Below are 14431 nucleotides of genomic sequence, written 5' to 3'. Positions count from 1 at the left end.
ATGAGCAAAAATAGGTTCATGAAGTGCTGAAAGAGTGAAGTGTATAAAACAACAATTCGTCTCAGCTCTTCTCTGTCACATCTATTCATTAAATGATTTAAAGGACAGAGCTAACCCATTCAAAACAATGGCTGCAAGTGACAGCAGATCAGTAGATCGTCCATCTTCTGTTTTTGGTCAGATAGTTGTTCTTGGCTGTTACACCAAGTTCTCACAGAGCTCAGAATCACCAGTTTCCTACAATCGATGCTTCACTGACATGAGTCAGAGCACGCAGACTATTAAATAGTGTAAGGTCCCTGACTTTGTGAAGCATGAGCAAAGAATGGTATCCCTGTTCAGTCTTAGGAACTGGGGAAAGGATGAGATACTAGAGTCTAGAGCCCATGAGCATCTTCACAGTTCGAATATTTCCCATGCAATGGTCAACAAGTACATGCTTCAATCTATTACCACTGTGTGCTCATGCTAAAAAAAACCCTCAATGCTGCAGATTCACACATGTACGGAATAGTTATATTCTGTCTTATTCTTCTTGAATCACCATTCAAATGCATAGTCTATGATTTTATTGGACTCATCAATTTCTCATTATTTCATTCCAAGCAGATTATGGGACTCATCAACTGTGGATAGCTTCGTGTTGTACCTCCTTCCCAATGGTAGCTGAGAGAAGAGAACATGGATTGGATGGTGGTGGGGGGGGGGGGGTGTTGATGATAAACACTGATTTCTTGTGGCAGTTCTCCTTATAGACGTGCTCAATGGTGGGGAGGGATTTGCCTGAGATGGACTGGGCTCTATCCACTATCTTTATAGAATTTTCCATTGTTGGACACTGGTGCTTCCATACTAGACCATGATGCAACCAGTCCAGATACTCTTTACTGTGCACCTGTAGAATTTTGACAAAGTTTTAGATGACATGACGATTCTGTACAAACTTCTAATTAGAGGCACTGTCAGGTCTTCTTTGTAATAGTACTTGGGTGCTGGTCCCAGAACAAATCCTCCAATATAATATCAAGGAATTTAAAATTAATGACCCTCTCCACCTCCAATCCCCTAATGAGGACTGTCTCTCGGACCTCCAGTTTCTTCCTTCTGTAGTCAATAATCAGCTCTCTAGTTTTACTGCCACTGAAGGAGAAGTTGTTGTTGTGGCCTGCTCAACCAGCTGATCAATCTCCCTCCCAGTTGCTGATTCATCACCACCTTCGATTTGGCCAACAACAGTCGTGTCATCAGCAAACTTAAGTATGGCATTGGAGAAATTATGTAACAGAAAGAATCTGGAATAGGTTAAAAGAAACAGCAAGGTATCAAGGATAGAAACAAGAGCAACCACAGGGAAAATAACTGCCCCAATCATTTCAAAATGGGAATAAATCATATGATTTAAGACACAGAAGCTTCAGAACATGCACCATCATGCTCAGGGGCAGCTTCTATCAGATCCTTGAACAAACCTCTCATCTGCTAAAAGATGAATTCAATCTCCAAATCTACCCCACTGTGGCCACTGAACTTTGTTTATCTGCACAGCACTTTCTCTGTAAATGTATCTCCATGTGTTTTCTAATTAGTACACTGATGTACACAAGTATGGCTTGATCGATCTGGATGACATACAAACAAAAGCTGTTCACTCATCCTCAGTTCACATGAGATGCGCACCACTCACACCCCTCTATACACTGGCAGGACGGCAGTGGAAACTACCAGCATTTTCAAATCACAGAGTGTACAGCACACACAATCTCTCATGATCCCAGAACACATCCTCCACAGTCAAGAAACCTCACCAATGTCTCACCTTTCTGAGGAGGCAGGAGAGCGCTGGACCTTGCACATCTATACTCACATCATTCTGCAGAGCTGCATGGTACAGAAATTGCACCACAGCAGGCAGGCAGGCTCGACAGCGGGTAGTCCAAATGCCCAGGCAACACTCCCAACTCCGGCTCTCCCACTCCCATCAACCTTCATTCCTCCTTGCTCATCGACGATCTTCTGGCCAGTCTCACCCCTCTGCTTCATTCCTCTCCTCCCCCAGGCCTGCCTGAGGAAGGGCCCTAACCTGAAACATGACTAATTCCTTCACTCGCATAGAGGCTATTCGACCCGAGTTGCGCCAGATTCCAGCGTCTTCAGTCCCTTGTGTTCCGCTATGTAACTGTCAGTAACTCCACATACTGTTGCCACGCACAGCTCCGATTTGTTGATCAAATTTGCAGATAATACGACATTGATAGGCCTTATTTCCAAAAGTGATGAGACAGCCTACCAAGGAGAAGTAATCGCCATGATACGGCGGTGCCAAAAAAACCTCTCCCTCAATGTCAAAAAACAAAGGAGTTGATCGTGGATTACAGGAGGAACGGAAACAGGCTAGCCTCTGACATCAAAGGAACTGTAGTTGAGGGAGTGAGTAATTTCAAGCTCCTCGGTATACACAACACCGACGATCTCACCTGGACTGTACATACCAGCTGTGTGGTGGGGGAAAAAAGCGCAAAAGCGCCTCTTTCACCTCAGACGGCTGCAGAAATTCGGCATGTGCCCAAATCCTCGGGACCTTCTACAGGGGCACCATCGAGAGCATCCTGACTAGCGGCTGTGTCATCACCTGGTACGGAAACTGTACTGTCCTCAATCACGGGACACGACAGAGAGAGTGGTGCGGACAGCCCAGCGCATCTGTGGATGTGAACTCGTCCTGTGTTCTGCACATTTGTAGCAGCAGGTGCGTAAAAAGGGCCGAAACGATAATCAGGGACTCGAGCCACGCAACGACAAACTGTTTCAGCTGCTACCGATTGGAAAACAGTACCGCAGCATTAAGACCAGGACCAACAGGTTTCTTCCACCAGGCCATCAGATTTATCAATGCATATTGAACTGATTGCATATCTGACTGTACATTGATCTGATTGTGGATCTAACTGTACATACACACCTCCAAAACAATTATGTATGCAATCTTAGTGTTTGGACAATACATTTCTCCCTCTTTATTGCTTGTATATCGCGACGGAGACTCGATATACAAGCAATTGTTACTCCCTTGGATGCAAGAAACAAAATAAATGCAAATACAGATGTACGAAAGAAAACTTCGAAAAATATCTTAACAGATAATTAAACACCCTACATACTCTAACATGACATGGCCTGCTCAGCCTAGCTCAATCGAAAAGCCGCTCACCTTTCATTTCACTGCAGCACATCACCCACTCCCAATACCCAACCTTATTCACACCAATAAGGTGGAGGAACTCAGCAGTCCAGGCAGCATCAATGGAAAAAGAGTCTTGACGAAGGGGCTCGGCTCGAAACGTCGACTGAACTCTTTTCCATAGATGCTGCCTGGCCTACCGAGTTCCTCCGGCATTTTGTGTGTGTTGCTTGGAAATCCAGCATCTCCAGATTTCCTCTTATTCACATCAATACATTTTCATTATTTAAAGAAATATGATCTGAGCCGATGGATATGAATCGAAAGGACTAAATAAATCAATGCATGACACACGTTAAATAAAATCAAGAAAACAAAATCGGTAAATTTCGCAAGAAACGGCTTCAGAGGCTACAATAACAATGCAAATAGTACATTAAAATAGAGACATAGATGTCAAAAATATTTGAAACTACCAAGTAAGCACCAATTCTTGTTACTATAATTTATTATTCCTCTCTGCGCCTTGTAGCGCAAGGATCGGCCAAAATATCCGTTTCTTTGTTGTAATTTTTAACAAAAAAAAAGCGAGTTAACCCAGTACGGACGGAAAAAGTAAAATTGAAAGGACCTGGACTCGAACCCGTTAACCACATACTTCCAAGTACAGTGCTGATGCCACTACGCCACCAGTCAACTTATCATAAATTAAGTCAGCTTTTAATTGACTATGCAAGATTTTGTCTGAAAATTCTGATAGAAATGTTTAAATACCAATAAAATTCATGAATTACATTTTATACATGGTCACGCGACAAGTACAGAAGCATAAGAACCGTTGAATTATTAAAGACAAAAAGTAGTTAAAAAGTGGATTTTTGGATATCATAGGGAACAGTTCCTCCTACGTCCCTCCCTCCGCCCTCAAGCAACTCTTACAATAACTGCAATCTGGAGTAGTTCAAGATACATCAGTCACATCATCAAAGCCGGGATTCATTGTGACATTCATTAGCGATGAATGAATATCTATCTCGCGATTTATTAGGTGGTGGTGGTGGGGTGAGGGCTTTAAATGTATCGTTTTGTAATTGTTGTTATTGCGATGTTTAGATTCCTTTCCTGGATTTCTACCAGAGTCCACATCATACGTCAAAACCCTCAGACTGGGAACGTGTTTTAGATTTGAATACTCAGGGGATATGATCTGTCCGAACCTGGCCACATCCACTTACAACCCACGCCAAAATCTTCACTTACAACTCACACAAAATCTTAACATTGAGACAATGATTGCCTATTCCATATTCACCACCCCAACTCCCCAAAAACAAACACCTCACAAACCGGACCATCCAGCACCCGAGGCCCTGGCTTCTCGCCCTACGATCAATACAGTCTTCATGTCGTGACAACGCCCAGAAAGTTACAATTCGGTCATTAAGCATACATCTTAACATTTGGTTCACATTTTAGTCTATCTGATAGACATTATCAGCGAAGTAGTTTCTCAGAAACGATTTTACAACTTACCTAATAGTTACCACAAACTCCCAAAACAACAACTTTCGGACTGCACAGCTTATTTTAACAGCCACTGACAGGGTAGAGCAAATAGGAAAACAATAATTAAGGCTGCAAAAATATCTCTTCGTTGCAAAGGTTTATTGTTTATCCTAATCGATAGCCAGACAAAAATAAATACGGCGATCGACTCCGTTCTGCTCACCGCGAGTTTCAGTGACGGACAAGAGCCTGCCTACTGCACGCACTGCGCATGCGTCTACGTGCGCTCGGCCGTCTCTCCACTTCTGCGGGATTACTCAAAGTTCTATATAACTTGTCGCAACTCCATGTAGCCTACTAATCGGAATATTAGTTAGTAAACTGAAGTTTCGGAGAATTTCCTGAATCAATTTGGCTTTCTCTGACTTACTTCTTGCTTATATACTTTGGTAACTTGTTTTGCTCATTTTCAGAATCTGGTTGTCACCAATAAGGGAAGCCAGCGTACGTTGCCCACCCCCAGCTGCTGATAATAAACCACATTCTTACGCATCTCATGAAAATACTTTCACAGAATCTGGGGGTGAGAGGGGTATGTAGATAAAGTGACCACAGGAAACAGTGCTGTATTTCCAAATCAGGATGGTCTGTGATTTGGCGAGGAACCCGTCAGTGCTGATCCTTCCGCCTGTCACTCTCATTCTTTTTGCTGATAAAAGTCACGAGTTTGGGAATTGCTTTTGAGCAGCTGCAGCTTGTGGGAGGGAGTAAGTAATTGGGGAGAATGAAAGTGCAAATCAGGCTGAATCGAATTAAATTTATTACTTACATCCTCCACATACATGAGTAAAAATCTTTACGTTACGTGTAGTAACGTAATTTGTAATAAACAGTCTGTACAACACGGTAGTCAATATAACACAGAAATACAGTTGCGTCAGCATGAGTTAATCAGTCTGATGGCCTGGTGGAAGAAGCTGTCCCTGAACCTGTTGGTCCCGGCTTTTATGCCGCGGTACCGTTTCCCGGGTAGTAGCAGCTGGAACAATTTGGACCCCTTTTCCACACCTGTCTCTGTAAATGTCCTGAATAGTGGGAAGTTCACATCTACAAATACAGAATCCTGCGATTGAGGGAAGTACAGTTCCCATACCAGGCAGTGATACAACCAGTCAAGATACTCTGAATTGTGCCCCTGTAGAAAGTTCTTAGGATTTGGGGACCCATCCCAAACTTCTTCTACTGTCTGAAGTGAGAGGCGGTTTTGTACAGACCACGTGAAATCCTCGGTGATGTTTATGCCGAGGAATTTAAAGCTGTTCGCCCTCTCAACCCCGGATCCATTGATGTCAATAGGGGTTAGCCCGTCTCCATTCCTCCTGTAATCCACAGCCAGCTCCTTTGTTTTTGTGACATTGAGGGAGAGGTTGTTTTCTCGACATCACCGTATCAGGGATCTCGGATGTCGCATTTATTCCAAATTATAGATTTGTAAAAAGAAAAAAGACATTCAGAGCAAAAGTGGGACTGTCACAAATAGGTTTGAGAATTTATTATTAGGAATAAAGAGAATGTCAGAGAAATTAAAGCAGCACAACATTTGCTAACAGACAGACATACTTTGTTGATCCCGAGGGAAATTGGGTTTCGTTACAGTCGCACCAACCAAGAATAGTGTAGAAATATAGCAATATAAAACCATAAATAATTAAATAATAAGTTAATCATGCCAAGTGGAAATAAGTCCAGGATCAGCCTATTGGCTCAGGGTGTCTGACATTCCGAGGGAGGAGTTGTAAAGTTTGATGGCCACAGGCAGGAATGACTTCCTATGACGCTCAGTGTTGCATCTCGGTGGAATGAGTCTCTGGCTGAACGTACTCCTGTGCCTAACCAGTACATTATGGAACATCATTTAAGCAACAGTCTAGGAATCATGGAGATTATTAGATTTTAAGAAATGCAGACATGGTTGGTGGGACTTAAATAGCTGATAAATCCCAAACGCCCAATGATCTACATCCCAAAATTCTGAAATAGATAGCTATAAGGTTGATGGTTATCATCTTTCAAAAATAGATTCTTGTATGGTTCCTGCAGTTTAGGTGTTGGTTCCACTATTTAAGAATTGAGGGAAACAGAAAACTGGAAACAAGCAACTCCTTGATTATCACAAGTAGTAAGAAAAACATTGGAACCCCAGGTTGGGTACTCTAAGCTATCTATATCTGTGCCCAGGAATTTTGCACAGTACCATAGTACTTTTATGTATTACACTAATTACACTGTACTTCTACCATAAAAACAAATCATAACATCTATGAATGATGAGAACCCAATGCTGATTTGTGTCTCTGTTATGGACTGAGAGTGGGAAGCACCAGATAGGCATTCTATATTGATCAATAAACCAGTTGTTTGGATGTCCTTGCCTGATGCATCAGAGCTGGGTGTGTCTACACCCATGCCAAACCCCGCCCCCAGCAACCCTTCTCTGCCACCCATCCCACACCCTCCCACAGCACTCCACTCTTGCCATTTTCAATATCCTTTGCTACTCCTCCCCCACCCCCAGAATTATAAACTCGCTCACCGCTCCATATAGTCCTGTGTAGAAGTCTTCGGCACTCTAGCCATATATATGTGCCTAAGACTTTTGCACAGTACTGTACAGTATAATGATGTAAAAAGAACTACTAAAAGAATTACTAGAATTCTTTGATGGTCTACCAAGTAGGGATAAACTACTGGAGGATGTGGTATATTTAGATTTTCAGGAAGCTTTTGTTTAGGCCTCACAGGTTGGCTGATGGGCTAAGAGCAGTTGAGCAGAGACAAATAATTGGTTAACAGAAGAAAGCAAGACTGGGAATAAACAGTCCCTTTTCTTCTGTTAGTGGCCTGTGACTTGTGTGGACAAGAAATGTAGACTATAGTACAGGAACATGCGTGCTGACCATGATGCCAAATTAAACCAATCCCATCTGCCTGCAGATGGCCCATACCCCTCCATTACCTGCTTGGTCATGTTCTTGTCTAAATGTCTTAAACTTCACCATCATATCTGCTTCCATCACCACCACCACCATCCTGCCCCCACCCACAGCACATACCAGGCATCTAGCACTCAGTCTAAACAACCTCTTCTTTTCCACTTTCACCTTTAAACTATGTCCCATAGTTCTGGTATCACAACCCTGGGAAAAAGACTCTATATACCTATGCCTCTCATAATTTTACACACTTAGATCAGGTCTCCACTTTGCCTCTGGCACCCAAGAGAAAACAATACTAAGTTTTGCAGCCTCTGCTTGTATCTAATATTCTATAATCTAGGTAATGTTGTAGTGTCTGCTTCTGTGTCTTCTTCAAAACCACATTTTTCCTGTAATAGAGCAGCCAGAACTGCACACAATACATCGAGCGTGTCTTAACCGAAATTTCTTATAGAACTGAAACCTGACTTCCTGACTTATGCTGTCAATGCCCTAACCAATAAAGGTAGGGCACGCTGTATGCTTTCTTTCTCACCCTACTGATTTGCATTGCTACTTCCAGAACTACAGAAATCTGAGTCACGCTAGAAGCCATCACAGAACAGGCAGCATTCAAAAGGTTAATTCTGCTTCGTAGATGCTGCTTGATTGGCTAAGTGATTTCATCATTTTTGTATCTGCTTTAAAGACCTAAAATGTATTGGTTGTTAACTTTATTTCAGTAACATTTTCTAGTCATAATGTTGTAAAATTCAAAATTTGTTGTTAATTTGAACAAGGATGTTACTTCTCACTATTAAGTTTCCATGAAATAGTCACATAATTTTACGCAACCATCACCAATTCCTTCAATATTACAGCTTAATAAGAAAAAATAAGACATTTCAAGACCGAATAAGCAGTACCAAGGGAAATACTGAGTTAATTTCACCTTAATTGTTTTAACAGTCTTCAACTCAACATTGTCAGACAAATAAAATGCTGGAAGAACAGAGTAAACAGTTGACGTTTCTGGCCAAGACCCTTCATGAGTCCTGATAAAGGGTCTCAGCCCAAAATGTTGACAGTACTCTTTTCCATAGATACTGCCTGGCCTGCTGAATTCCTCCAGCATTTTGTGCGTTGTTTGGATTTCCAGTGTCTGCAGGTGTGCTCATCTTTGTCAGACAAATGGTTCTTTCAAATACAACTTTAAAAAGGTATAGTGACAGATTATTGAATGACATAAATGTGTTAATGTAAAATAAACAGTCCAATGAACTAACGCAAAGACAAAAGTAACCATTTAAAATTCAGTAATATGTTCTGTAGACAGCTTTATCAGACCCAGAAGTGCCAGTAAACAGTGAACATTCTTATTTTTGCAAATTCCATTTCTGCATTTACAAACAAACTCATTGAATGACGAGTTGGAGTTTTTTGGCACTTTTATTCAATATAAAGTTACAATAATATACTTTTGATACAATTATCTCAAATGACATGTGTACTGTATATTTGTAGGTATAGCAGTATCGCCCCATAGCTGCTTGGCAGCTGGCATCTTCTAAGGTCATAAAATACTTTTACTCCATGCTTGGCTGATTTCAGGAATATATTTTTAAACTTTAATACTTTAGAAGTTTTAGTAAACAAGAATAGATAGAAGCAGAGAGATTAAATTTAATTGCAGACATTTGGTAATTGTGTAAAGTACCATCTACCAAAGTCCAAATGACTGACATGCTATACTCTCCAACCACAGGAAGAATGTTACGGTGTTTGACAGGTTACATATTATTCAGCTTTAAGGTTATCTTTAAAGAAATGGAATATATTCAACAATTATTTAAAAATATCAATACACTTAGGGCTTTAGAATATGAAAACTCACCCAATATTTCAAAAGCATGTATTCCATATTTAGTTATTTGACTCCAATCTAAAAGTGCAAAATCTGTACATTAAAAATAAAAATAAAACTTGTAAAATATGTAACAAATTTTAAAAGTGAGGAAGAGATGAGATACAGTCCTGAATGATCATTTTACTGAATTCTCAAGGTACTGCAAAAATATTGCACAAATCATTTAATTTGGTCAATTTTGTTGTTTTTAACATTAGTGAAAATTAACTTAATTTAATCTTTATGTAAGGCATTTCTATCATGCATTTTAAACATTGTAATGCTGGCAGAAGCAAAAGATTCCTGCACTTTGGTGAATTTTCCATATGCCATACTGCATTTCCAAAACTTAAGAAGGTGGTTCATTTGGAGGCTGTAGTTTGCGTGTGTTGAAGTAACACACCACTTGCTGAGGTAATTCAGCAAGGACACTCTGTGCAAGAACTTCTTTAGGTGCCTGTTAAATGAGAAAAAAATACAAATACTTAAGAGCAACCATGAACAAAAAAAAAACAAAAAACAGATAATACAACAAATTTTCAGTCATCTATCTGATATGGGCCATTATCCTCATATCAGGCCTTAAGGAAGGACTATCCAATTAGGTGTGTTCCACATATGACTGCATTTTCCCCCTCTGCGCAAATACGCATTGAATTCACTTCTACGTGGTGAATGCAAGATAAATAGCATTTCATCCATTAAAGCAAAATCTTCAATTTGGAAAGAAAATCACAAAAAAGACTGTATATACTGGAAAACTAAAAGAAAAAACTGAAAATGTTGGAAGGACAGGTTGGGAACAGAAAAAGAGTTAATGCTTCAGTTTGAAGATCCTTCAATAAAACTGAAAAAGAGACAAGCTACATGAACGGTTGTGGGGGGAGGTGTCTTGAGTCTCTGGTACACTGAAACCAGGGTGATCATGAAAATAATCGTTAAGCAGTCATTGAGTGAATGAAGCAGTTGGAGAGCAAAAACATATGACAACAGTGCTTGGGTGTTGCAAAACTGCAACAGATAGCAGCTCAACTTCCTGACTATTTCAAGCAATTTTATTTCAGAATTCTTTTAGTCATTTTGTCAACTGCCTTGCATCTATGAGCTGCATTTACCAATCCTGATGCTTGTGGAAGCAGCTTCTTCTTATTTAATTTTAGTATTGTTGGATACATCCTCCCCACCCCACTTTTTGTATTAAATTTTACTTGTGAAGATGAAGGAAAAATCCAATCACTTCTGCCAGTCTATGACTTTCCATTCGTTTCAGCTTCTCCCATTTTCCTCCATGGTTGCTACCAGACTTGATGAATTCCTCCAGTGTTTTGTGTGTTACTACAGGTTACAAAATACCCGACACATGTACAATCCATACGTTCAAAACTTTGGCATTTGGCAGATCGACATTATGTGTTTTCCAGATGCTGTGCAGCTTCAAGCACGTTCTGAATGTGAGAACTCAGTTTGTGGCTGCATTTTCAACTTGTGAACTGTTCAGGTTATGAACAGCTCCAAATTCCAGCACCCAGAGTTTGTTGTCACCCCAAAACCAAATCATGTTCTTCACTTAAAGTGTTCAACTCATGACTCAGTCTTCACTATGCAGCTACATCATAATATGTACATTCCATGGCAGATTTACTTTTATTTAAAAACATCAAAACCATCAAAATACTTACTCATTTAATAATTGTGTATGGAAATACATGATAATTTATCAGCTACATTCAACAATTCATGAATAATTTCTAATTATACAATATTTTAATGTTTTTGTTACATAGAAGTTGTGAAGCAGACTTGGTTTATATAACATACTTACATTTTGAAATTTCCTAAATGGTACAAATTGGACAATATCTCTGATAGCTGGTTCTCCAGTGGGTGATCTCAGAACTCCATCATCACTATCCAGAAACTCCATGGCACTAAAATCTGCCCCACCAACACCAATAATGATAATGGACATTGGCAATTTTGCAGCATTAACAATGGCCCGTCGTGTCTCGTCTAAATCAGTTATCACTCCATCTGTGATGATCAGCAGGATGTAATATTGCTGCCAAAAGATAGATCTTAACATATATAATTCACCAAAATTATACAAAGGGATTAATTTGACAAGATCAACAGAATCTAGTTTCTTAGTAAACAATTCATTTACAAAAGACTATTGAAACACTTGAATAACATATTTTCCTACAATTATGATAGATTGAAATTGATTTTTACTATATGCTTGCAATATTTAATTTAACCTGCTTTTATATGCAGATCTCTCAAGTAGAAGTGATAACGAAGTTTTCCAAAACAAAAGTAATAACAACTTGTTGCATTAAAAACAAGTCTCATCTCTCCTCTGGCCATTTTGCCAATTACCTTAAACTTATGTTATTTTAACTGAATTTTAAGAGGGTTCAATATCTCAACAAAAAAAACTGCTGAACTGTCATTTATAACACTTTTACAAAGGAGTCAGTATTTGTTCAGTGCTTATTCAGGAAGAAAGAATTTCTGGGATGTAACGTGGATCAAGAAGTATCAACTTCATTCATGGACTGCAGTGAGCCAAAAAAAACCCTGATTTAGGATCATCAGCTTCTTCTCCTCTGCTATCAGATTTCTGACTGTTCCATGGACAATAATATTATTTTTTCTTTCACTGCACTATTTTGTAATTTAGTAATTTTAGTGTCTTTGTACTGTACTGCTGCCGTAGAACAAAGTTTCACATTATTTAAGTTAAATCTGACTTGCCTTCACTCTTCTGAATCAGATTTGTTGTTACATACGTCCTGCTACGAGTTATCCAAGTAGCTCTTGACAATGGCCTGAATATGCCCAGGAAATGTCAGAATTTGCCCACATAAATGCCCACATACCCCACATAACATGACAACAGTAATTTATATCCAAACAGTTACAGTTAGTGTTTTGACAAGTTTAAGTTCTGAATTTCTCATGGGATTTCACCAAATTTCCAAAGTTACCCTCATTTCATACTGGTTAGAGTGAAGGAATCCTACCACACAGTGCAGGAAATTTTTGTATTAGATTGGACCATATACAGGGACTTTATCGTGAAAATGTAGTTGTGAGAGACTTAGAATTAATACTTTTTTTAAAAATTGTTTGAGTGGCATTAAATATCCTAGAATTTTATTTTTCCAAATGTCTGAGTGTATCTGAACTTCATAACCATTAAGTGTTTGATATCTTTAACACTCAGCTGAGCCTGTTGTCCATATCAAGGAACTGCATGAACTCACAGCGATCAAATCAGCCCTGAACAAAGATCACAGTGGAGTACATGTGATCACAAATTGGCACTGCAAATTTTACCAGCAATATTTGATACCTTAGCCTACCATCTGCTTTCTATATTTAAGTTTTAAGGAATTCAGCCCATCACATCTAAGCTGACTCTCACGACAAACTAATTCTCCAAATAATTTTCCCAGTAACCTTTTCAATCCAAATTCCCATCTACTCTCTTCCCCATTCCTACCATAAATCCTACTAGGAGCAGTTTACAGAGGCTAATCAACCCCATCAGCCTTTATCTTTTTGAAACATGGAAGGCAACCAGAGAATCTGGACAAAACTCACTTGATTACAAGAACAGTCCAATAACAGTACTGAAGAAATTTCGGGTTGTTGCAACCACAACCAAAGTAATGCAAGGAGATAAATATCAGACAATAAACTTCTACGCTAAGCATGCATTGATAAAGCCTCACTTTTGAAACAACAGTTATATTTCTGAAATGTTCTTCTATTTGGGAGCATAAACCATACATTACTGCACTGAATGTTCTGTTTAAACTTTCACAGGCAATGCCAGCAGTACTTAAAAGGGTTAATTGGTTAATTAGATAGATAGATAGATAGATAGATAGATACTTTATTCATCCCCATGGGGAAATTCAACTTTTTTCCAATGTCCCATACACTTGTTGTAGCAAAACTAATTACATACAATACTTAACTCAGTAAAAAATATGATATGCATCTAAATCACTATCTCAAAAAGCATTAATAATAGCTTTTAAAAAGTTCTTAAGTCCTGGCGGTAGAATTGTAAAGCCTAATGGCATTGGGGAGTATTGACCTCTTCATCCTGTCTGAGGAGCATTGCATCGATAGTAACCTGTCGCTGAAACTGCTTCTCTGTCTCTGGATGGTGCTATGTAGAGGATGTTCAGAGTTATCCATAATTGACCGTAGCCTACTCAGCGCCCTTCGCTCAGCTACCGATGTTAAACTCTCCAGTACTTTGCCCACGACAGAGCCCGCCTTCCTTACCAGCTTATTAAGACGTGAGGCGTCCCTCTTCTTAATGCTTCCTCCCCAACACGCCACCACAAAGAAGAGGGCGCTCTCCACAACTGACCTATAGAACATCTTCAGCATCTCACTACAGACATTGAATGACGCCAACCTTCTAAGGAAGTACAGTCGACTCTGTGCCTTCCTGCACAAGGCATCTGTGTTGGCAGTCCAGTCTAGCTTCTCGTCTAACTGTACTCCCAGATACTTGTAGGTCTTAACCTGCTCCACACATTCTCCATTAATGATCACTGGCTCCATATGAGGCCTAGATCTCCTAAAGTCCACCACCATCTCCTTGGTCTTGGTGATATTGAGACGCAGGTAGTTTGAGTTGCACCATATCACAAAGTCCTGTATCAGTTTCCTATACTCCTCCTCCTGTCCATTCCTGACACACCCCCCTATGGCCGTGTCATCAGCGAACTTCTGCACATGGCAGGACTCCGAGTTATATTGGAAGTCTGATGTGTACAGGGTGAACAGGACCGGAGAGAGTACGGTTCCCTGCGGCGCTCCTGTGCTGCTGACCACCGT

General features: G+C 39.9%; 2 protein-coding genes across 5 annotated transcripts in view; both read right to left on the bottom strand.

Moving 5' to 3' along the window:
* LOC140727105 (copine-3-like) overlaps positions 1-5228 on the bottom strand; it is a 57497-nt gene extending 52269 nt beyond the window's left edge. Inside the window, exon 1 of one of the 2 annotated variants that reach the window (XM_073044384.1) lies at positions 5115-5228. The gene's annotated coding sequence lies outside the window, so the exon portion shown is untranslated. Of the gene's footprint in view, positions 1-4711; positions 4955-5114 lie in introns of those variants that run through there. The other variant, XM_073044376.1, reaches the window with a different exon arrangement.
* A 3861-nt stretch (positions 5229-9089) lies between these two features.
* The window catches only part of cpne3 (copine III), a 70072-nt gene continuing 64730 nt past the window's right edge, over positions 9090-14431 (bottom strand). For 2 of the 3 annotated variants that reach the window (XM_073044345.1, XM_073044354.1), the window contains exons 15-16: positions 11388-11624; positions 9090-10022 (exon numbers count right to left, since the gene is read on the bottom strand). In XM_073044345.1, the coding sequence (XP_072900446.1) occupies positions 9915-10022; positions 11388-11624 (345 nt within the window). In that variant the 3' untranslated portion in view covers positions 9090-9914. The remainder of the gene's footprint in view (positions 10023-11387; positions 11625-14431) is intronic. The other variant, XM_073044363.1, reaches the window with a different exon arrangement.

This window comes from Hemitrygon akajei, chromosome 1, assembly GCF_048418815.1.
Source record: "Hemitrygon akajei chromosome 1, sHemAka1.3, whole genome shotgun sequence".
In the NCBI taxonomy this organism is placed as follows: domain Eukaryota; kingdom Metazoa; phylum Chordata; class Chondrichthyes; order Myliobatiformes; family Dasyatidae; genus Hemitrygon; species Hemitrygon akajei.
This window is presented reverse-complemented; position numbering and strand designations above follow the sequence as displayed.